Source organism: Cavia porcellus, unplaced genomic scaffold, assembly GCF_034190915.1.
Source record: "Cavia porcellus strain 051 isolate PalLab524CR breed Dunkin Hartley unplaced genomic scaffold, mCavPor4.1 scaffold_1, whole genome shotgun sequence".
NCBI classification, from domain to species: domain Eukaryota; kingdom Metazoa; phylum Chordata; class Mammalia; order Rodentia; family Caviidae; genus Cavia; species Cavia porcellus.
Window position 1 is genome coordinate 137792581 of NW_026947484.1, and position 25285 is coordinate 137817865.

Here is a 25285-nt window from a genome sequence, read left to right on the forward strand (position 1 = left end):
ACTTAAAAACTGCTGGGAAAAAGTGAGAAGAAACATTATGATAAACATGTGTTGGTATAATATATAGCCACTTTAGAAAAACAATTATTCTTATAAAATTAAAATAGATTTAGTATACGACCCAGAAATTATGCTACTGAAGTATTTATATGCCCAAGAGAAATGAAAATAAGGTTCATCACAACCTTATCTGGCTAAAAACTGTAAGCCAACAAAAGTTTACCATGTTTCTAAAATTGTTGATTAACAAAAAATAAATTTTGTTTTTTGCTTGTTTTGTGATGGTTCATTTTCAAACTTATTTAATATGATTGTAGAACACTTAGGTTGATATACCTTGTACAGCATTAAGAGTTTATCAGACATCAAAAAAACCTGATTGCTGATGGTCAGCCAAGAGACAAATCATGGTTTTTTGCCTGTTTGTTTTATTTATTGGTATTTATTGCAAATTTTTCGTTATTCAGGTTCTCTGTATGTATATAATCACGTATGTTTAAATATCTATATCTTTTATTTTGATCAATTGAAAAATTACATTTGTAGCAGAAATTATAATTTGTTTGCTTTTTGGTATTTTATCATCTTCCCATAGCTAGTTGAATGTAGTTCAGTTTTCTATTTCCCTATTTAATTTTTTTCATCACAATAATCAGTATTTAAATGGGCTTTATTATGAGACAGAAATATTGTATGTTGGATTTATCAATGTTTTTCCCATAGCACGGTATTATTATTTGTGACATGGATAACTTAGTTAATAAATCAATATTTCTTCTTTGATTCTGTCTTCTAGCTATTTAAAAAACGGCTAGTGGTATTTGCCTTCCATTATTTCAAAGACAGTGTAAAAATAGCAACTAAGGGGTTTTAAACAAGGAGATGATATGTCTTGATAACAATTTTAATGTTTTCTCAACACAGGTCACTAAAATACAGCATATTAAATTGGCAGCATGCAAATGGCTGTGAGAAAAAAGAATTATATTTTTACTTTCTTCCAGAGATTATCAGGCATGTTCAGGGTGCTATGGCTATAGACTTTAGTTTCTTTCAAAAGCAAGAAAAGACCTAGAGAATGATTTAGCTATCCAGAATTACCCATGAATTCCACTCTGTAGAATTCTAGGTTTCCATCTTTAATAGCTTTTATCACACTGCCTTCCTACCTAAAGCAGTCATAAAAACTAGACAAACAAAAATAGTTTGAAAGCTTTAGAGAGCACCTTATTTAGGACCTTAGCGGTTGTGGTGTTCAGGTTGCCTCCACATAAACTTTGGCTTTTTCTCTGTGGGCATGTTCTAGATTGTGGTGTAGAGAAGTAGAAGCCAGTCTTTTGGGATACAGAAGCCAAAAGGTCAGATGTTGGGATTACTAAAAGAACTCAAGATATGAAGGACAAAACCTTGGGCAAGAGGAAATTACGGGGCAAGAGGAAATTACGGAGAAGAGCCCCAAACACTTAGGCACAAATTTCCCTGAAGTCATTGGTAATTCAGCAGCTACTGTGTACGGATGAGATAAAACTTATATGCAACAGATAACTGGAGAAGGAGCCTGAAGTGCCAAGGATACAATTTAACAGCCACTTTGTACTGAGGAGACCAGAAACTTGGTTAAGTCTGCCAAAGTGAAGGCACCTTGTCATAAACTATCTGACTTTCAACTGAGGTCCTAGAGTGTCATTATTCAATAGTAAGGTAAATCTGAAATGCAAAGCCTGAAACCAAGGTAATCTGCCTGTATCGATTAGTGACTCTGGAGAACTTTAACTTTCTTAAAAGAAAATGTCATTTTTTTATTTTTATTTTTTTCGTTCACATAAGGCAGAACTTTAACCCTTCCCACCAAATTACTTATCATCCAACGTTCTGGCCTAACTGCCAGGAACTACATTTAGTCTTTACCTTTCCCTTGAAGAGTTGTGATAGAGAATTCCTCCAGAGACAGAATGAGCCACCAACAGACATGTTTACAATAGGAGCTGGACCAGGTTTTGTTAATGATGGAATCAAAAATTTGGCAACTTCCTCTAAGCTCTGTCTATAGACTTGCCACAGAGGCATGACAACATCATTTAATACCTCCCAGTTTTTTTATTTTATAGAGTAATACTTCAAATAAAAAATTATAGAGCAGGCTAAAAAAAACTAGAAACATATCATGGAGATCATATCTATACAAATGACATTGATGTGCACAACTTATTTATTAAATTTCATAATGACAAAACATTAGAAATACCGTAAGGGCCCATTAAGTAGAGGGTCGATTAAGTAAGTTATATCTGTTTGTAAAATGTAAGTTTTGCATTAGGCATTACCAGTCTTTGGGACAGAACAGTTCTTTATTAATTTGATACTGTTTTGAACATTATAGACTTTTATAGCTTTGGGTGTGATATAATCAATGCAGATTTTGAGACAAGGTACTGTATATATCCTCACACATTTTCATGTGCCCCTGGGATGGGGCATTCCAGGTGAGAAACATTGGTATCATGGAATTCTATGCAACTATAAAAGAGACAAAACCAAAAATGACAAAGTATTTTTGTAAATGCTCCTGATGTGTATCACAAGAGTAAAATGCTAAACACAATTAGTTTAGTTTTATTTAAGAACGGAGAAAAATAATCATATGTATTTGGATTGCTTATGTATAAAAAAAACTTGTGGAGTAGTATGTTAGAAACTAATGGAAGTGATTGTGGAGCCTCCTGGTGTGAAGGGAGCTGATGAGAATGGCTGAAGTGCACTTAATACGTATCGTACTTTTAAAAATATTGTCTTTACTTTTAAAGCGTGAAAGTATTACCTGTTCATGTTTTTATTAATCGAAATTTTAAACATAAACTGTTACGTTGGATATAATACTTTTTAAGAGATTTAAAGTTTACATATTCATTAAACATTTAAAAAGATTATTTTCCAAATCCTGTTTCCTCTTTTCCTTCATTCAGTGGAGTAGGTCGAAACTGGGGCTGGGCATCTGCAGGCAGCAGCATTCTGGCTGAATTTGGTACGCTGCATATGGAGTTTGTCCACCTCAGCTACCTGACAGGGGACTTGGTTTACTACAAAAAGGTCAGTCCGTGTGTGTGTGTGTGTGTGTGTGTGTGTGTGTGTGTGTGTGTCTGCCTGTAAAGTTTTCCCAAAGACTTGCTTAATAGTAAAATATTTATAATAGTAAAATATTATTCTGGCCCTTATTTTTTTCCTTTTAAATTATCTGTTCAATTACAACATATTTAAAATAACTATTATTCTTTGAGAGATTATAATCACTATCACATTTCTTAAAAATTCTGTTTTCATTTCTATTCAGCATTGAGCTGAAATTCCTAATGAGCTTGGTAAGACACGAAAAGAAAAATGAACAAAAGGTTTAAGAATTAAAAAGGAAGAAGGGAGATACCAATTATTCACAGATGATATGATTTTTTAACTAATACATTAGGACAGTGTACTTAAAAATTACTTTTCGTGCTGAGGATTGCACCTAGGCCTTGCATATGCTAAAAACATGTACTCTGTTACTGAGCTGTATCCCAGTCCTAACTATCTACATTTACTTGAGAAAATACTTTTGCACAAAAGATCAATATAGATGTTAAAAATCAGCATTTCTCTCCAACAGGTGTGAAAGGCAAGAAAGTATCATTTTATAAAAGTTTAACTCTACCTGGTGTGGTAGAAACAGAAGTGTAAGTTCCCACAAAGAAATGAGACCCATGCAAAGTTCAGAATTTCATTAAGTAATGTTGAAGAGAACCTTCATAAATAAAGAGTAAAACCACAGGCTGATTGTATCTCTTTGGACTAGAAGTAGTTCTGAGAAGTAGACAAATGACAATTGAATGAAAAATCTCAGAGTCAAGTTGTATTTGTGCCTATAGAATGAAGAAAAGGAATGAATGGTAGATTCTCAGTCCAACCAGTCTCATCTGACTGGAGAAAAGCAGAAGCTAAAAAACACATTTACATCTGGATTGTACCGGTCTTTTACAGTATATGGAAACTTTCTTCTGAATAGCTTGGTCAAGAAAAACAGTAATGAGCAGTTTATTGAAAAAAAGAACAAGTACATAGTTTATACGAAGATTTATCTGGAAAAAAAATGGGTGGAAGGAAACTGAAAATAGCCATCAGAAAATCCTGACCAAACATCACTGTATGAGACAACATAAACCCTCATGTTTGTACAACAGAGAGACCAGTGTTCAAAGATAGTAGAATGTGCTGTCAGAAACAAAGCATAAGGAAAAAATATAAGGGCCCAAATAGGGACAATACAAAGAACGATAGTTTGCAGATAGTAAAGGACTTAGAAGACCAAATTGAGAAACGCTAGTTAGATGTGATACAGGAAATGATACAAGAGAAACAGAATTTAGTATTATATATACTTTTAGATGACAAAAAGTGATAGTTCTCTCTTTTTAAATAACATTTACAACTTTCTAAAACTCATTCATGCAATTACCCAAATTTAACGTGTTGTACATAATACAGATCTCAGATACTATAGAACACAGGGAATATAGATAGCATTTCTGAACCAACTTATAAAATTCTGTGATAGCAAAATCTAGGCAAATGAAAGATGATAGGCAACCTTATGGTAAAGGGATTTGTGTTGGGCTTAAGTCCAGAAAAGTGAAGAATGTGTAAGGTCCTATAAGAAAGAAGGTGCTTTTATAAGTCCCTTATGCCTGCCAAGTTACCCACCAAATATAAAGATAACACTTTCAAACAAATTTTAAAAAGCATACAAAAAGTAGGACACCTATTGCTATATTACCTAAACACCACACGCTCACATCCCAGAGCACTTAAAAAGTCAGCCAGTCTAGAGATAAATCCAAAAGAATTCCTGGGAAAGTCTCTAGCCTCTTCTTTTGTATTTTTTTCCCCCCTTTTAAACCTTAGGGAGATCTTTTATAAATTTAGGAATATGTCTTAAGGGGACAATATATAAAGTTAACAGTTTGATTTTACTTTTTGTATGTGTACATTAATTTTTTTTATTTCTTATTTTAAAGAGGGTAAAAGTAAACATAACAAAACAGAACAAAGCAGATCAAAAGAATACAATGTAAGTGACACAGATTTCAAAGCAAGACAACTTATCAACAGTGGCTACCATATGTCTCCTGTTTTCTTCTAAATAGTTGTCCGTCACACACAATGACATTATAGTATTCATTGCTGATTCCATATCGTCATGCTATGAAATCCAGTAATGCTTCTATTCTTTGTCCAGAGTAGTTTTGGTCTATTTTGTATTGTTTAATTTCAACATACATGAAGGTATGGACAGCTATTTTGAAGAGAACAAGAGACTTTATGGTAGCCATTGTCAATTTTCCTATTGTCTGGTTTTGAAGACCTATATTGTTTAATTTTTAAATAATGACCATATATTATTTTACTTAAATAATGACTCATTTGAGAAATAGAAGCCTTTCATAACCACCATACACCAAAGGGAAAGGGGTTGGATATAGGTTCTCAGGAAAAATACAAAACAAAAACTAAAAGCTTTGGTGACATTTCTTTTTGTTAATTGGTTCTTAACTTTATTTTGTGGAGGTCATGCATATTCGGAAACTACTTCAGAAAATGGATCGTCCAAATGGTCTTTATCCAAATTATTTGAACCCAAGAACTGGGCGCTGGGGTCAATGTAAGTATTTCTAGTACATTGATGCTTTATTAAAAGGTTGTTTACCGGAAAACGGTGTTATACTGAAAGGTAAGCTGTGAAATTATAAAATCCTTATTAGTTCATGTCAAACTCTGATCTACTAAGTGCTGTTACCTTTGGCGTTTCTAATCTCTTGTAACTTCAGTATTTTACTCATAAAATGCAAACACTAATAACCTGTCTCAAGAATATTTTCTTTAATGTATGTTCATTTATTTTGCTGAAATACACTGTGGCAGTTTAAAAGGTTATACTTATTAATTCATCATATCTTCTAGTAAATAAGAACACTCTGTAGGACGGATATGTATAGGAAGAGTCTGAAACACAAATTGTTGTGTTAAATTACTAGGAAAGTAGTGGGTAACTGCTCTTGGCCAACCTATGGTTAGTCATTCATGAAGAAGGCATTGTGACTGCCATTATTTACCAGGCTCCATATAAACTTGGATAAAACAGATTTAGGAAATATATATATGGCTTGACCTGAATTAGAGAGCTCCCAGAGTAGGATAGGCAGGCATACTTATCAGTAGTTAGAATAAAAGGTGATAAATGTTGGAGAGGAGCACACCAGTCATTAATGTGAAACTGCAGTAGAAGTGATTCCTCTTCCTGACAAGAAGGCATTTTGTTTGGGGGAAAAACTAATTTTTATTATTAAAGCTTTAGATTTATCTTTGAGAGAATTGATTTTTAAAAAATAATACTAATGATAGTTCATTGGGAAATATGGAACTTAGAGAATTTTATTAATTATGACTTTACCAGTACTTTTTGTTTAAAATGTGGGAAAGCTAGAAGATAAGTCGCAATCTTGCCCCCAGTAAAACCTATTTGAGTTATTTTTGGGCTAAGAAAGTCATAGTGAAATAGTAAGTAGAAGAAACAAGTATTAAATTTTATGTATTGAAAACACTGCTAAACCTGCCAGTGCGGGTGGGGACATGCCAGTGTGACTACCAAGAATGGTGAGAAACAGGTGTCATGAAATTGTTGCTTACATCATTTTTGGGAAATTACCTTTCATTTCATGAAAGACCAGCAGAGTGGTCCATACAGTTGTATCTTCATAGGATAGATCTGTCTTTCAGTACATTGTATGTACTTTTCTTTTTTCCTGAAATTCTTTAAAACATGTAGGTCATTTTTGTCTTAATTTGAAGAAAATACAAGTAAAAAGTTAATGTCTAGACTAAATGGAAATATTTTCTAAAAAGGCACAAAAATCCAGAAAGCTATATTTCTAAAATGTAAAAAATGCAGTTTGCTTATTTCATGTGTGAGTTGATATCCAGTTGGTGTAGATTCTATTATAAATTTTTAACTCCTTAGAGTTGTTTTAAGGTTTGGAAATATTCTAACACTGGAGGACATTATATTTAGTTTTTGCCCTATCCTATAGCCATTATATATTTTATATAACATACATACTTAAGTGTACAACATGAAATAATAAAAACACTAAACATATTGAAATATATACATTAATAACCTGTCTCAGAAAAGTTTTTTTTTTCATGTATATTTATTTACTTTCCTAAGATATTGTGTGACAGCTTAAAGGGCTGCACTCACTAATTAATGATAGCTTCATATTAAATTAGGAAAGCCTTTTCTAAGTGTGTCATGTCGAGCAGAAACATAAATTATATCAGTTTTTAAAGTAAAAATAACTTTATATATATTTCATAAAGACAAGTTACAACTAAGGACGTATATTTGAACATGCTTGGAAAAAATATTTATATTCTTTTGTACCAAGGCCTCTTAGCCAGGTGTGGTACACTTTGGTAATCCCAATACTTAGGGAGGCTGAGTCAGGAGGATTGCCACAAGGATAGCTTAAACAATACAGCAAGACCTTGTCTTTTAAAAAGCAAACAAGAAGAGAAACAAAACCTCTTGTGAGACTGTAATAGATTGATTACTCCAGATTTTTTAAAAAGTGGATTAAGAAAGGTTAATTAAAAACAAAACATAAGGGGGCTGGGGATTTAGCTCAGCGGCATAAACGCCTGGCTTGCAAGCAGGCAGTCATGAGTTCGATCCCTGGTACCGATAAAAATGAAAAAGACAAAAAAAAACCCAAAAAAAACACAAAACATAAGTGGGCCATCAACAGATACTTGTGTTTGGCCGTAATGGTGATGTTAATGAAAATCAATGGTACTTGGAGGCAGTGTAATGTGACATCAGTTCCTGTAAAGACTTCTGCTCCCACTAAAGTATTTACAGTGAGTGGTACATTTGTAGCAGCTATGTGAACTATACTTCTGTACCCCTTTCCCATTTTGCTGTGTTCACAACTGGGCCATGCAAGTTTGAAAGAGGGACATGATTGGTTTTTAAATTGGCAAGGAAAATGGACGTTTCCTTGTACTTCATGCTTCAGAGTGTGAACACTTGTGTACCTATTAAACTACGAACTAATTTCCTGCAGTTTATTAGTTCAAGAGTTATTTATAATATAGATAACTTGAAAATATTCTAAGCAGTTCTTGGCCAACAGAAATTTCTACAATGGGTAAAATTTTTTGTGTCAGTCGTCCATAGAGTAGTCACTGGCCATGTAAGTTATTGAGTGCTTTAAAGGTTTCTAGTATGCCTTGGGAACTACATTTTTAGCATTATTTACTTTTAATTAATTTAAGTATGAATAGCCTTTTGTGGATAATGCACTGCCATTAGATAGTAAACTTTTTGAACATTAAATCCTTAAACATATTTGATTAAATAAAGATTATCGTCCCTCCAGATGTGGTATACTGTGTAACCACTAAAAGTTATAGAATACTTGACATAAGTAAAAATACTGCAAACCTAATTTAGGAAGAAAAAGGACCATAAAACCAAACCAAAACAAAACAAAACAAAAAAATTTTAGAGACCGAAGTGTTATCAATGACTTTCTTTTAATATTAGTTTTTATTCTCTTTTTGTTTTCCTTACTCAAATTCAATAATTGAACATTTGTTACTTTTGAAGTAGGATTAAAACATTTAAAAATTAAAACAAGGATGCTTTCTAAGGTACTGAAATGAGTAAACCACAATTTGAGAATTGCCAGTTTTAAATTACTGTGGTAAGTGGGCGTGGTGGCGCACATCTATATAAATAGCACTAAGGAGGCTGAGACAGGAGGAGCACCATAAGTTGAGGCCAGCCTGGATTTGTAAAAAAAAAAACAAGAATAAAGATGACAGTATATCATTTATAGCATTCTAATTATTAAAAAGGTAAGCTTTAACAAATATAGTAATACTTAGAAAACTGGATAACCAACGTGGAAATGAGTGACAATGAGCCCTTACTTTATACCTTTAACAAAAAATTATATCTAAATAGAAAATATCCTAAATTTAGAGTCCAGAGTATAAAGTTCTGAGTAGAATACATAAGGGCAAATCTTCAAGACTTCAAATTTGTCAGTGGAGTCCTCATTATGACACCAGCGACACAGGAAATAATAACAAAAGATAAAATTAGATTTGTTGAAATAAAAAGCTTTGGTGTATCAAAAGATACTGTTCCAAGGGTGGTAGTCCACAGAATGAGGGAAATACTTGCAAGTTATCCACTGACAGGGTATTGGGTGCCTGTCTAGCCTGTGTAAAACTTGGTCAATGTAGTGGTATATGCCTGGAAGTCCCAGCAGCTTGCAGGCTGACAGGAGCATTGCCACTGAGCTGAAGCCAGTCTGGGCGATGGAGTTGGTTCATTGGCAAGCTGAACTGCTAAGTGAGACCTGTGTCAGAAGAAGAAAAATAAACAAGCAAAAAGAAACTGTACAACTCAGAAACAGGAAGACAGAACTTAAAAATGGACAAAGGACTTGAGCAATTATTTCTCTAGAGAAGGGGTAGAATTGAAATACAAATGAAAAAATGCTTACTACCCGTAGTCAGTAGCCACAGTGTGATACCATTTGACAGCTACCAAGATGGTTATTATCACAGGACAGAAATGTAGCATTGGCTGAGGTGTGGAAAAATTGAAACTCCTCTCCTTGGTTGGTGTGTGAAGTACTGCAGCTATTTTGAAAACATGTTTGGTAATTCCTTAAAAGTTAGAAATTGTTCAAAAGGAAAAAGGAATTTGAATGTGGGAAAGGAAAAAGGAAGGAAGGGGAAAAAAAACAAAATACAAGATAGTTGATACTACTAATTTAGTTCAGTGAAATGAAAGGTTTGTGCTAGTATCGTTTGGAGAATATTTTATGCCCATGTCTTGTACACCAATTAACTACTTTAAAGCTAATAATACTCAATGTATTGACTGTTGTTATTCTATTATTTTGTTATGAAATTTTGTTTTTTTCTAAAAATGTTACACAGAATTACCTCTGTTTAATTCCTACATAAACTTCTGAATGATTTGAAAACAAGAACTCAGATACTTGTATATCAGTGTTCACAGCAACATTTTTCACAAGAACCAAGAAGTTGAGACAAATTTCTGTTGATTAGGTCTTGTCCCCTACATTTCATATACTGTGAGCTTGGTCCCAGGTATAAGATGAAATAACCTTTGGTGGTGATGGTAGGGGGGTAGATCACTATAGCCCTTCCCCCTAAAGAGATTAAGCTGGTCTTCTTAAGTAAGCTACTTTTCATGCATATGTTGTTATGAAAACAAACCTACCCCACATGCGCGGTCTTTTCTGCATGGGTCCAGTTCCCTTTCTATTTCTCTGCTATGTTATGCTGCTAGGAGGCCCCTTAACAGAGCATAGTAGGTGCTGGCACTTTGATGTTAAATATCTAAAACTTTGAGCTAAGTTCGTTTTTCTCTTATAAGCAGCTTGCCTTGGCTATTTTGTTATAGCAGCTTAGAATGGACTAATACATAACTCATGTCCAACAATGAGTAGATCAACAAAATGTGGCGTAAACAATGAGAAGTCATTCATAAAAAGAAGGTAAGTTCTGGTATACCTTACAACACAGATGAACACTAAAATGTGAAGTGAAAAAAACCACCTACAAAAAAACTAATACAGTCCCACTTATGTCACAAATGTAGAGTAAATTCATAGAGATACAAAGTGATTAATGAGTAACAGAAGCTTAGATGAGAAAAGGAAGGAAAAGGGGAATGGGAGGTTGCGACAGAGCTTGTATTTGTGATGATAAAAAAGTTTTGAAAATAAGTTGTGCTCATAGTTGTATATGATTGTGAATGTAATTAAAGCTACTGAATAGTACTCTTAAAGATGATTAGAGTGGTGACTTTTATATGTAATTCAACACAGTAAAAGATTCCGATCAAAAAAGGTAACACGTTCTTTGTTTTTCCTTCATAAAATAAATTCAAAGTTCTTTACAGTATATAGTAGTATATAGCAGTTACTAATTTTGAGAATGGTATAGAAAGAGCTGTTCTTTGGTTTTGACAGAATTCTTTAAAATGTAGGGAACTGCCCCGACAATCGCTGCTGCGGGTGCAGTTCCTATTAAACTATTCAATTTGTTCTTTTTAATATTTTTGTATATTTTATACAAAAGCTTCTAAAAAGTATATCAAACTCCATTTTTATTTTTGCGCAGTATACATCTGTCATTTCTATAAATAAACTGCAAAACAAACATTTAAGTGAACTGAAATTTAACAGTTTAGCTTTGCCTATTATAATTAGAGTAATGATAATGTCTCACATGCACATAGCAATCCCAAAGAATAATTACTGGTAATTACTTTAAGCAAAAGTGCTTGGCAACAGATATAAAATATAGTAACAAACCAGATTTAAAGGCAAGTCATTAATTCTTTTTATTTTTTTAGTTTAAATTTTCGGCTGCTTTTCTACAATACTGGTTTATACCACTTAGTGACTACAGTGGAGAAAACATAGGAAATCAGTCATTACTTAAAAGCTAATACTATTAAGTTTAAAATTGTGGACAATAATAAGAACAGTATACTATTTGGAGTTACAAGACTAATCCTGCTTTTCCTGCTTAATAATTTTAGGTAAATTTTTTAACTTATTCTGCTGTTAATTCTTCTAGTTGAAATTAATAGCATGATCCTGTAGATTATATTTATAAGATAGTATATTTGAGGGCCCGGGATTTAGGTTAGTGGTATAAGCACCTGCCTGGCAAGCACGCAGTCGTGAGTTCGATCCCTGGTGCCAAAAAAAAAGAGAGAAAACATAAGATAGTGTATTTGAAATGTATCATATTTGATCTTATTCTAGAATTCCCTATAATACCTCAAGAAAAGCTTATGATAGGAAGCTGAGATTATCGTATGAATCACTGATATTTAAGAGTGCTGTATGATACATTATCAAATTCTGAATATCCAAGGTACGTTGGAGTCACGTGGTTCATCTCTTTTAGCATGTAGACAGTCATGGTTTAAGTATGAAAGTTGGTTTAAGTATGCTGTCCTTTGTGGTAAATTCAGGTGTTATGTTAGATCTCAGGCCTCTGCACTGTCTTTCTTTGCATAAACTGCCTAGAAGAGCTGCAGTGAATTTGCTAGGTAGGACTGAGACTTAAATTCTATAAATCAGATCACATATGGCAAGTCCATAAAGATTTAACTGTAAAGTCACAGAAAAGAATTTTTTCCATTACCTAAATGCTAAAAACCTCTTGTTTTTGTTTTTCCTGATTTTTTCCCTTTTATTTCAGTTCCTTTAATTCTGTTTTTAAAGTATTCTCATTTGTTAATCTGTTGTTAGATGTACAGCATGAAAAGTACAATTTTTTAAAAACCTATATACTATTTTAATGAATCTTACTTGTGTGCAGGTTATGTTGAAAATTATTTGTTTGTCTTTCTGCTGGTATTTTGTACTTTTTTAAAGAGACCCCTTTCTGATTGTGAACAATAGTTCTCAAGAATACTTTTTTGCTTCTACCAGTGGGATTATATATGATTGTTCCTTACTGTTGTCTCCTGACATAAATATTTTTCCCATTTATTCTGCTTCCTAGTTCATTTATTTAAGTGCTGAGTTAGTCAACATTGCATGTCAATTTTTAAACTGGTGACAAAAGTAGAACTTTCCTTTTTTTAGTTAAAAAATTAGTATATTATTAATATACTTAGCAATGATAGTCTCAAAAAGAGCACTGTTTACGCTGAAAAAGGTTGGTTGATGCTGCTCTTTCTGCTTTTAGAGTTTAAATACGGGAGAAAGTGAACATGTAATATGATGAAAGTATGTGGATTCCATAGAAATACTGTATCTCACTCAAGGTATTAAAATTAGTGTCTTTGCAGTCAGGAGTCTTCCTACTGTTTCAGAAATTATACAAGGAATTACAGATAAAAAATATGGATGAATTTGAGAAATTTTCTTTGGAATTGTAGAATGTACTTGTTACTATAAATCAGGAACTACATTCAGAAAGGCATTTGTAATCACCCTAATAACTGATAGAGATGAGATCACATATCTGCAAATTCAGTGAAATGGTAAATCAGCACTACAAATATTACATACATGTTTTAATATGTACATTTTCCTTATGAATAACAGAACTTTCTATCCTAATTATATAAAATTTGGAATAATGATTTGGTATAGCTGCATAACCATAAAAATAGTTAATGTGTCAGAAGCAAAAAAATTACTTAACTTGTAGTAATTATGCGAGGAAGGACATGTTTTTTAAGGCTTATCTCCTACTCTATTGTGTTCCTCTGTTCAGTGGGAATGGCACTCTATTTTACCTGTTATGTACATTTTTCCTATTTTGTAAACCACAGTAAAACAATAATTCCTCAAAACCATTTAGAAATACCAGTTATTTCAATACAGTGATACAGATCATTTCAATACGAGTACTTGCTAAGAACTAGGCATTGTCAATTTCTTTGCTAAAATACACTGTACAGGAAAGACAAGGGACTTTAATAGCATTATTTTACATTAATGTAATTTCAGATGGTTTGTAAATCAAAATGGACATAATTCTTGCTTGAGCAGTTTGTTTGTATATTTTGTTTCCAATGGAAATAATTGATTTTGATACAAAATATAATATTCTCTCTACAGTAATAGGGCTTGCTGTATTTTAATATGATTTGTTATTTAACTTTTTTGATTCACATTTTCCTTTCCTCATTTGGTGAATGTGTCCTTTGTTAAAGATTGAACAGCTAAAGCATAGTCCATAAGTGTCATATTCACACATGGGCAAGAAACTGGATGAGACTTGGGAAACTCTAATGATTATTATTCCAACAAAACTCTAATAAGACCCATCACAGTACACAGGCTAACTTAAGAAAATGAGAGGCTTAAAACAAAAAAGACCTACTAGAAAGCTACCGTAACAAGGTTCTTCATTTAAGATAGTTAATAGGAATAGTGGTCCTCCTAGATTTTATTCTTTTCTTTATACCCCACATCCATGCTTCACTAAGTCTTGTCCGTTGCAGTTATTCCTAACGTACTCTTTTCCCCATTTCAGTTGTCATTTCTTCCATTTAGAATACCTTTTTCCATATTTATACCTTCTTGTCAATAAATCCCAACCTATTTAAAATAGAAAAGGAAATTCTGATTTAACTCTTTGAGCACAGTAGTCTCCCTCACAACCACTTACTAGGGAAAAGAAAAAACGATATGCATAGTTTGAATCTGGAATGCTAGAGGTTGGGTCTGGAATGACTCCTGTGGCCCATGTTCGTTGGCTTGATGGTTTTGTAAGTGGGGCTAAGTGGGAGGTTTTAGATTAATGGGAGCATGCATGCTTTAAAGGGTGTTATAGGGGCTTTGATTTTTTAGGGTTAGGGGAACTGTTCTATCTCATTTTCTGTTATCTAACTTTTTTTTGTTCCTATTTAATTATGTTATACATTAAGCTTTCTATTTATTTTCTTATAGCCAGTAAGTCCTTTTCTTTAACTTCCTTTTTTCATTGCTCTTGTTACCTTTCTGGCAAATACTCCGTATCTCTTCTTCCTGAAATACTGAATCCTTTTGAAGGATTAATTTTTATTCATTCACCTTTTTTCCTGTTTTTCTTCTTTTTTCTTTTTCTTTTTTTCTGTTTACTTCTCAATGTATTTCATTCTAGGCTTTTTCTGTTCACTGCTCTAACCAAAACTTCTTTCTTCTGAGGCCCAGTAATTTCATAGACTAGTCCAAAACTACAGTGTTTTGTGTGCTAACTTTGGCAGCACATATACCCAAAATACTATGTTGTCTTTAGCTAATGATGTGTAATAAAGCACTGTAAAAGCATGGTGGTTTAAAACAATTTATGACTTCTTTGGAATATGGCCCAATTGATTAAATTAGCAGTGGTTCTGCTAATATGGCTTGGCTCTGCTGTTCATACTTCTACTTCATTGCATATCTGCAGTTAGCTGTTAACTCGGCTAGAGATTGAATTACTTAGCCTGGCCCTGTTTGAGAGATCTCAGCTGTACTTGTGATTGCTCATCATCTATCAGGATATACTGTGCTTCTTTACATAGCTGTATCAGAGCCCCACAGAAAGAAGCAGGGCATTCAAGGTTTCTTGAGACCCAGGATGAAAACTAGTACACTGTTACTTTTTACCACCTTCAGTTGGAAAAACCAAGCTATAAGACCCACTAACTTATCTATTTGTTTTTTGCTTTTTTTGAAATAGAGTCTCACTGTGTAGCACAGGCTGCCCTTAAACTTGCTTATGTAGCCCAGGCTTGCTTTGAGCCCATAGTGATCATTCTGCCTCAGCCTGCTTTAAGTGTTAGGATTACAGGCATGCACTGCTGCACCTGGCCATCCACTTTTAAAGAATGGGAATTTGTTTTGTATTCTTCACACTGCTTCTTAAATGCTAATATTCCTACTTTTTAAAGGAATTCCTACTTGCCCTTTTCATTTGGCCTCACTAATCTTGCCTCTCCTTATGCTATGAATTTTTTTTGTCCTGTCTATTGGTAAGATGCAAATTAGTAATCAGAAAACTAAAATAAGCTAGCTTGTTCTTTGTCTGACCCACTAGTATGGAATGGTTTTTACATTTTTAAATCTTTGTTTTAACAAGTCGTCATCATTATCATCATCATCGTGCATCATAACACAAAACATGAATTCTCAACTGACTGTATTTATCTCTTTGTAGAAAAAAACTACCCCTTCCATGTAAATCGGTATTTAATTACCATTCTCTCTTGGCCTTTAAACTAGCAGCTGTCCAGGTACAGGGTATTTGTGTCTGAATATTTTATAGGTATTCTATATGTACATAATTAAGCTTAGTGTTACCAGTTTCAGTTTTTTCTCTTCCTCTTGATTGCTTCTTTCAGCAGCATTCTTCATAGTCCAGTGTCTATGTGTCAGAAACCTATCAGTTTGACCAGGTGTCAGTCCTGTTGTTTCTGATTTCTTCATGGCTCTCAAATCTACTCAATTTCTTACTTCCATAGGTTAATTTAGGCCCTGAGTTCAGTGTCACCTTTTATTATTGAACCTCCATCAAATTTCATGCCTGACCTAATCATTTTATTTCTGCACTTAGAGTGTTTTCTGAAAACTGCAAAATGACTGTTAAATTGTAAATAGCCATTTGGTTTAATTATGTAGGTTTAATTACATAGGCTGAAACCAGAACGTGGCAGAGGAAGGAACAAGTAGATTATGATGAAGAACCAGTAGTAAGTTCAAATTTTTGAGAGAGAAAAATGGAATTGTGCATTTGAATTTTTTTATGTCATCTGTTGTTGCCCTAAATTGAAAAAGTAAGACATTGTAAAATATTGGGTTGAAATCATTAAAATATAGCCCAATTGATTAAAAAAATGCCTTAAAGGGAAATTATTATAGTTTTAAAATTTTATTTATATTTGAAAGTGGAAATTCAGATATTTATCTCATAATTACTGATGAATGTACTTTACTATAAGTAAAATTATGCTAGGTGTTATAGTTTGGAAACATAAACTAATGAGTGTCTTCTGTCAAAGTGGTTATATTTAGCAGATTCTGATTATTTTTAAAACAATTCAGACTTCTTAGCATGTTAAACAAGACTCTTCAGGTTCATTATCCGTTTTTTTTTCTGATTGATCAGTTTAAAGTAGATATATTAAACTAGTCATGATTTTACATGCCTGTAATACCAGCACATGGGAGGCTGAGGGAGAGGATTGCCATGAGTTCAAGGCCAACCTGAGTTCAAAGCCAACTTGAACTACATAGGGAGATCCTGTTTCACCTGCCCATCTCCAATAGGTATAGTGCTATTTTTTATTGTAATTTTTATCAGTTTTGCTTTCACACTTATTTTCTTTAAGACACTGTTAGCTTTTTATTATTTCCATCAGGAGCTTTTAGTATATGACCAACTGTCCCCATAGCTTTGGCACAGTATCTTACGGGATGCAGGTTCACTTTGAGGCTTTATGTGAACAGAAAGAGAGGAAGAGAACCAGGGTCTTATAGTCTCAATAGAGGGCATGCCCTCATTGCCCTAAAACCCCTTGCTAGATCCTACTTCTCAAAATTCCATCACTTCCGGTAGCTCTACTCCATGGAGCCTTGAGGGGTACTGAAGATCCAAAGTACAGCAGATACTTTTTAAGTATACTTAGGCTTGGGCTAGGGATTTAGCTCAGTGGCATAAACATCTGCCTGGCAAGCTTGAGGTCATGAGTTCGATCACTGGTACCCCCCCCCCAAAAAAAAAAATTATACTTAGGCTAAAGTTGTTTTCAAGAGGTTGCTCCATTATTTGCTTTTTCTCGATATACTGAATTATATAGTTGAAATTAGTTGACTTTTATTATTTTAGTTCTTCTTGTCATACTCATTGAAATTTTAACTCATAAGTTTTTCTAGAGTTTGAACTTCATACTCTTTTTCCTTCCACTACTAGTATTGATTCTTGCCTACCTGATAAATTTATTATTACCTTTACTGGCTCTTCATTTGAAAACATGGGTCTTCTTTGTAGTGGAATCACAGCTATCACTTTTTCTGAGCACTTTGTACATTTCCAAAATACAAAGGAATTCCAAACTTGATTACACAACTATTTCTACGTATTCCTACTAGGAAAACAATTGTGTAGCCAGAACTACAATGGGTACTTCAAATAATTTTCCTACCTTAAGGAAAGGTAATATATCAAGATGTCTTTGATTACTTAGCTTTCAAGAAACAGAAACTTCTGCCTTTAACATTAGGAATTCCTTTGTATTTCATTTTTACTGCAGACTTTGTTTTTAGATATGATTGTACCCTTTCAAAGACTATTTTGTCCTTTAATATTGCTTTGTGTTTCAGCAATGGGGTGGGATTTTTGCATGAATTTATAAGGCTGTCTTTACAAGAGCCATTATATTACTAATAAATTTTTAAAAACTTAACTAAAATCATGCTGAATAGCACAGTGGTGATATGCTATTTTTTTAATGAAGTTTCATATCATAAAAAAATACTTGAGTAAACTGCGGTTCCTTTAGCTCCCATATATTTTGAATATTATCATAATAGGGCAAACAATAGAAGCAGAGTATAAGATATGAAAGTTAAACATATATACTATTAACTACCTAGAAAAACGTTAATGAGAAAGTTAAGAGTAGTATTGCTGCTTCATGGTAGATCAAACTGTGACCATCCACCTTTCTTGAGACATAATGAAATGAACTATAGAAATACAGAAGGGCCAATCTTGCAATAGAGTTGTAGAGAGAATTGTAAGCAAAACTGAGGTCACAATGGACAGGATATTTTAACAAGTTTATACAATGCAGAGTGACTGGGAATAGCAAAAAAGAGACTGGAGAAAAGATAACCAATGAAGTTCAGAGATTTTGGATTCATAAATAATAGGCACAAGTAATTTAATACACAAAAATTAGACCTAAAAATAAGTATTCTACGTTGTACGGAACCATGGACTGTACTTGAAATCCTTACCTACCTCCATCTATTGGATTTAGCACAAGGTGCAATTGCAGCTCTTTTTCCAAAAAATCAAATACTTAAAAAAAAAACGTAAGGTTTTCATTATGGATACTGGTATCCCAATTTTATTCTGAGATTTGGACAAGTTCAAAGTCACAACAAACTCACTCTTGTGTGTACATCAAAGCCTGTCAGTTAGCCCACCTTTCCTCAACTTAGCTTGCACATATAAAATCCAGTCGGAATTACCGTACAAGAAAGGGATCTAGTAACAAATAGGTCTCCTTGGTAGAGGCAACCCAAACTATGCAGAACTTCATTTTAAAATGTAAATATAAGAATAATGGTTGACCCTCATAGATATGCAAGTAAATGATACATAGCTATGTCTAACGTGGTTGAATATCAACAGTTTTAAGCTATAGTTATAAGGGAATTATTTTAAATTAGTATTTTAAATCATACTAGTTCGTAGAGGACATCAGATGGTGAGAGAATAAAAAATCAAAGAAATGATTACCTCCAAAATTAAGATACTGGTTACCTTTTCAGGGGTGCGAATTATGGTTAAGAATACATGAAGGTTTTGGTGGTACTGGTGTTGTTCGCAGTGAAGGAATAATAACATTTGTGTTTTCATATACTTTTCTGTAGTCATGTTTCACAGTAAAAAAAAATACACAATTCTAGAAGAAACTAACAATTCTGTAAATACATCTTTTTAAATTTGTATTTTGTACAAAGGACTCTGAAGATGTGTATTTATAAAATAAGAATATGGTTCTATGAAAAAGAAGCAAGTAGAGAACAAGGAAAATCTCTGGTTAGAAGTATGATTGCTGATATTAAAACTCAGTGAATCTTAGTGCAAGATGGTAAAATGAGGTAGGCTCTGTGTTACTCTGTTAGGAAAAGGATTTAACACAACAAAAGAAAGATTATATTTCATTGAGAGATACTGAAGAAAAAATTCTTAGGGCCAGCAAGCAAGTGATAGGAAATCTAAACTGGGTAGAGAACTGATAGTGAATGCAGATAGAAGTGGTGCACATTTTATACCAGCTTTCTGGTTTACGGAAGAGAGAGGGGCCAGGCTCCTTTGGCAGTGTTACAGTGAACACCGATGGTAAACACAGATCACCACACCAACCATGGCTTGTACAGGCTTTGAATCCATTTTGGGGATTTGGGCTCGGAACAACCTCCCCTGCACAGCACAGGGGAATTTCTGGAGAGAAGCAATTTATGTGTAGCCCAGCAGCCTCTCAGAGAGCTGTGATCAGAAAGGAGCCATCTCAGGAATAGCCCTGTAGTTAGGGTCAGAACTACCATGGGGAGCAAAAGACTGGACATAATCACAATTTGGGGTTCCTGTGAATATTGACAGGGTGGAACATCAGTGCTATCTGGAGAAAACATCAAAGGCAGCCTCCTGAGAGGTGTGGCAAATCACTCCCAATACCATGGTATTCTGACTGCTTCCTCCTACTCTGAAGCACACTGGTTAGAAGCAGTGGTTTAAATTTTTGAAAAGCTTAAAAAAGAAGATTGATAAACCTTTAGACAGGCTAATCAAAAGAAAACACAAAATAATAAAATCAGAGGTGATAAAGGGATATTATAATAAGTAACATTAAAATCCAGAGCAGGGGCTATTTTGAAAACTTCCAATAAATTGCAAAATTTAGAATAGACATAAATTTCTAAATGTATATGACCTACCAAAATTGAACCAAGAAAACATAAACAACCTAAGCAGATCAGGGACAAGTAATTAGTTTCAAACAGTAACAAAAATGTCCCATCACAGAAAAGCTAAGAACTGTATGAATTTGCTGCTGAATTTTACCAAACCTTTATAAAGAACTCACCCCAATGGTGCTGTTATCCTGAAATTAAAATTGGATAGATTCAAGAAGACCACAGACCAAATATCCTTGATGAACATATATACAAAATCCTCAATAAAATTATTGCAAAACTGAATCCAACAGCACATTGAAAGATCATACATCACAATTGTTTCCTCCTCAGAATACAAAGATAGTTTGACACATTGGTAAATGTAATACACCACATAAATTGAATCAAGAATTAAAAATTATATGATCATCTTAGTAGATTTAGATAAAATCTGATAAAATTCAGCCTATCTTTATGATAGTAGTCCTGAAGAAACAAGGTATGTACAAAGATACCTTAATACAAGATGAGACAAACCCCACCCAACAGAAAATGTGAAAAGCATTTATTCTAAAATCAGGAATGAAACAAAGTGTCCACTGTCTCCAATCCTGTTCAGTATTGTACTTTGAAATTTTTGCCAGAGCAGTGTAACATGGGAAAGAAAGAAAAGGGATATGAGTAGAAAGGAAGAAGCCAAATTATTGTTTAGTTAGTAGGCTCTAGAAACACTACTTGAAGACTTAGATCTGACAAATAGGTTCAGCATTGTGAAAGAGTAGAAAATCAATATACAGAAACCAGTAACTGTAGGTCAGTAACAAACTTCTGAGAAAAAAATCAGGACAATAATTCTTTTCATAGTAGCTGCAAAAAATAAACAAAATACCTAGAAATGATCCTAACTAAAGAGGTGAACAGCCTCTAAAATGAAAATTACAGAACACTGAAGAAACAAATTGAAGGCACTAGACAATTATAATCAAATTTATAATTATAATTGAAATTATAAAAATATAAAATTATATATAATTATATAAAATTAATTTTAAAGTTACAATTAAAATTATCTCTTGTTCATGGATTAGCAGAATTAATCCTTTTAAAATGGGCTTATTACCAGAAACAATCTAGAATCAGTACAGTCCTCATCAGAATACCAATGACATTCTTCACAGAACTAGAAAATATATCTGTAAATTCATATGCCAGAGTAATGGAAGAAATTTCGTGTAAAAAGAATAATGTTGGAGGAATCATAATGCCTGACTTTAAAACATGCTGGATAGTCATAGGAACAAAACCAGCATAGTACTGTAATAAAAATATACAGACCCATAGAGTAGAATAGAGAGCAGAAAAACCAACCCTCATTACTACAACTGTGATTCTTTGCAAAAGTTTTGAAAATATGCACTGGAGGAAAGATGCCTCTAACAAAAAATGCTGCAAAACTTGGATGTCTACATGAAGAAGCCTGAAACTAGGTTTCTTTCGGTTTGTGTAAAGATCACTTCAAAATGAATCAAAGACTAAAGTAGAAGTCCTGAAACTTTGAAACAGCTTTCTGAACAGTACTCTTTAACAGCACAAAAATAATACCAAAGTTGACAAGTGGTATTATATCAAATTAAAGAAGTTCTTCACAGCAAAAGGAACAGTTAAGCCAACCTACAAAAATCAGCCTACAAAAATCTCTGTCAGTTACTCTTGCAGTAGCAGTTTAGTAATAAGAACATGAGAAACTCAACTTACACACACACAAACACAACCAAACAACCCAGTCAATAAATGGGCAAGTGAAGTGAACAGAAACTTTTTAAAAGAGAAGTACAGTTTAGCAACAGTGTAAGAAAAAAATGCTCAGCATTTTTAGGCATTGGTGAAATACAAATCAAAAGTATATTGGATTTTCCTAGTCATAATGGCTATCATCAAATGTCTTGGTTACTTGCTTGTTGCTGAAACAAAATACTGGGCACCCACAAGTCGAAGGAAGCTTTATTACAGGTCACAGTTTGTATGGTTTCAGTCCATAGTTTTCTGGCTCTGAGGCAGAGAGGCATATCAGAGGGGCATCTCGGAGGAGAAATAGTCCATGGCAGAGCTGGCTAGAGACAAAGCAGCAGCATGCAACAGCGGCAATCCTGCCCTGAGTCTCACTCCCTTTGTATTCTCTGCAGGCTGTAAGCCTGTTGATTGGTACCACCCAAACGCAAGGTGGTGCTTCCCTTATTCACACCTAGAATTTTGTTAATTCCACTCAGTGGACTAATTTAGTACTACACAGTCTTAATTCCAATATCATACACCCTAGATCTATCCATCCATTTTGAAGAGCCCCACCCTAGTTAGATACAAATTGCAACATTGAGGGAAGAAAATTGGCAAGGACATAAGCTAAAAGATGCATTATTGGTGGAATTTATATTGTTACATAGCCACTATGACAATCAGTATGGAATTTCCTCAAAAACTACAATTTAAAATGCTATTGATCAAGCTATACCATATCAGCATATTTCGGGAAAGAGTTAAACTCAAAGTATGATAGATATCTGCACACCCATCATTATTGTGACCCAGTTCACAGTAGCTACACTATAGGATCAGCCTAGGTGTCCATCAACAGATGAATAAAGTAAATATTGTGTATGTATACTGCAGAATGTTAGCCGTTAAGAAAAAAAATGTCATTTTCTGGAAAATAGAAGTAGAGTTTATTAAGCAAAATAAGATAGACCTAGACAAATGTTGCATGTTTTCTCTGATAAGGGGCGGCAAGCAAGAGAGGAAAGGACTGAGGGAGGAAGGGAGGGAAGAAAGGAAAGAGAGAACATGAAAGTAGAAGGGACTAGGAGAGAAGAGGAAGGCAGGAAGAAGGGAGGACAGGGAAAAAGAAGGGGAGTAATAGGAGTGGAAATGATCAAAGCATGTTATATGCATGAACAGATCTCCCAGAATGAAGACCAATAATCTGTATAAGTAATATGAAATTAAACCTTAGTGCAAGTACTAAAAGTAAAATTTCTCTTTTAAAATGTTACCAGAATGTAAAAAAAGAAAACAAATTAAAATTTGAGAGAAAAGAATAATAAAAAATCAATCACGTAGTTCAATTTCCAGTAGATGCAAGTTTCAGAAGTGTGAACTGAGAAATGGAGTGAAGAAAATCGTAGAAGAAACACTAGAAAGTAATTTCCCCAGAACTAAAAAATAGTAACTTTTAGTTTGAAAAGTCTATAGCACAGTGAATGGGGGGTGAGGGGTAGAAAACAGAGCAAGAAGACTGACTAAATTTAACTCGTGTTACAATGAAGACTCTATACCTTGGACCAGGTAAGTGGGATGTGAGGATGGGGGATTGGGAACATACAGAACGATAACATCAAGTTTCTTGTTGGTGATGCTGGGTATTAGAAAGAGAGCATCTTGCACGATACTTTTAAGAAACTCTGAGGGACATTATTTCTGACCTTGAATTTGAAACCCATATAAAGTGAAATTAAGAGAACATAAAAACATTTAAAATAGGTTTATAAGACGTGTACTTTCCTAGGAAATTATTTAAGAATGTTATCAGTCAGGTATAGACAAAGATGTATGAGTGAGGAGACAATGTAATTCTGGAAAGAAAGAAAACAAGTTTTAAGATGACAGCTGTGAAGTATGCTTTGAAAACTGTTAGATGGAGGAAGGTCTCTGAGTGAATGTAACAAGAGGAGATGACTTGGAGTAAGTGTATGTTACATCATTGAAAGACATAAAAGAAAATGATGGAAGACAGTAAAGTGGTGACCTCAAAGTCCGAGGAAAACTAAAACTATACCAAAAAATAGTGGTTAAAAGACAAGGGCAACCAAAGTACACTGATTTTAAGCAGCTGACAAAGCTTAAGAAAAGAGTGAGCAGCAGATAAGATGATAATGTTACAGCACAGGTCAAGCTATTTTGACATAACTACAAAATAGAGATTGCAGTATTGATGAGTATTTGTTTTAGTCATTTTGATAATTCTGTTTCAAAATAGTTTCTCACAAAATATTAAATTCCTATTTTTGTTAATTACCATATAACGTGCCCAAAAGACATCAGTAATTTTTATGCCTCCCAAATATCCTTTGAGTGTCTAGTCTTTCCCGTAATTTTTTTTTTAAATCGGTACTGGGGATCGAACTCAACCACCTGCTTGCAAGGCAGGTGCTTATGCCACTGAGCTAACTCTCCAGCCCCTCTTTCCTGTAATTTTAAGATATAAATATGTATTAACCTTCATGATAATCTGTTACAAATGATTTAGTATCTAAGTGTAATTTACCCCCATAAACTATCAACATAACGTAGCTATCATTATAAAATTCTTAAATGTAGAAATGTTGATAATTGAAAGCTATTTGAAATTTAGTCATTGATTTCTTGTGCAGTCTAAAATTTAGAGTGAGTGACCATGTGGTAGCCCTGCCTTCAGCTCTTCAAGCTGTCTCTGACAAAACCCAATTTCTTAATGTTGGAGATTGAGAGACCTATATAAAACAGATGATACCTTCCTCTACATAAGCAGAAAACAAAAAATAGCACTAAGCTAGCAAATCACACTTGAAAATAAATGACCATTTTGTGTGAATTTCAAAATCTTGCAAAAGAATGTATTCAAGTAACATTTAAGTATATAAAGTTAAAGTTTAAGGAATCTTTACTGTTAGCCGTTGCCTTTTTAAATCCTTCCTATATGTACAGTAACAATCTTTAAACATACAAATTTTTAGTAGGATCAAACTATATTACTATTATACTCTCTCCCTTTTCCACTCAACAGCATATACATGAAGGCTCTTACATGCTATTTACTGATTCCCCTGATTCTAATTAATGTTTGCATAGTCTTCTGTAGTGTGTTTATATTGTAATATATTTAGCAGTTTCCCTGGACATTTCAGGTTTATGTTTAATTTTTTACTAATGCAAGCAACTGTGATTCTCTATATTTTTACATGATAATTTCAGAACTAGGATTCCTAGTT

At 33.6% G+C, this 25285-nt stretch overlaps 1 protein-coding gene across 7 annotated transcripts in view; it reads left to right on the forward strand.

The window, feature by feature from the left end:
• The window catches only part of Man1a2 (mannosidase alpha class 1A member 2), a 156611-nt gene that overhangs the window by 98994 nt on the left and 32332 nt on the right, over positions 1–25285 (forward strand). For all 7 annotated transcript variants that reach the window (XM_063256235.1, XM_063256229.1, XM_063256248.1 and 4 more), the window contains 2 exons: positions 2964–3087; positions 5596–5689. In XM_063256235.1, the coding sequence (XP_063112305.1) occupies positions 2964–3087; positions 5596–5689 (218 nt within the window). The remainder of the gene's footprint in view (positions 1–2963; positions 3088–5595; positions 5690–25285) is intronic.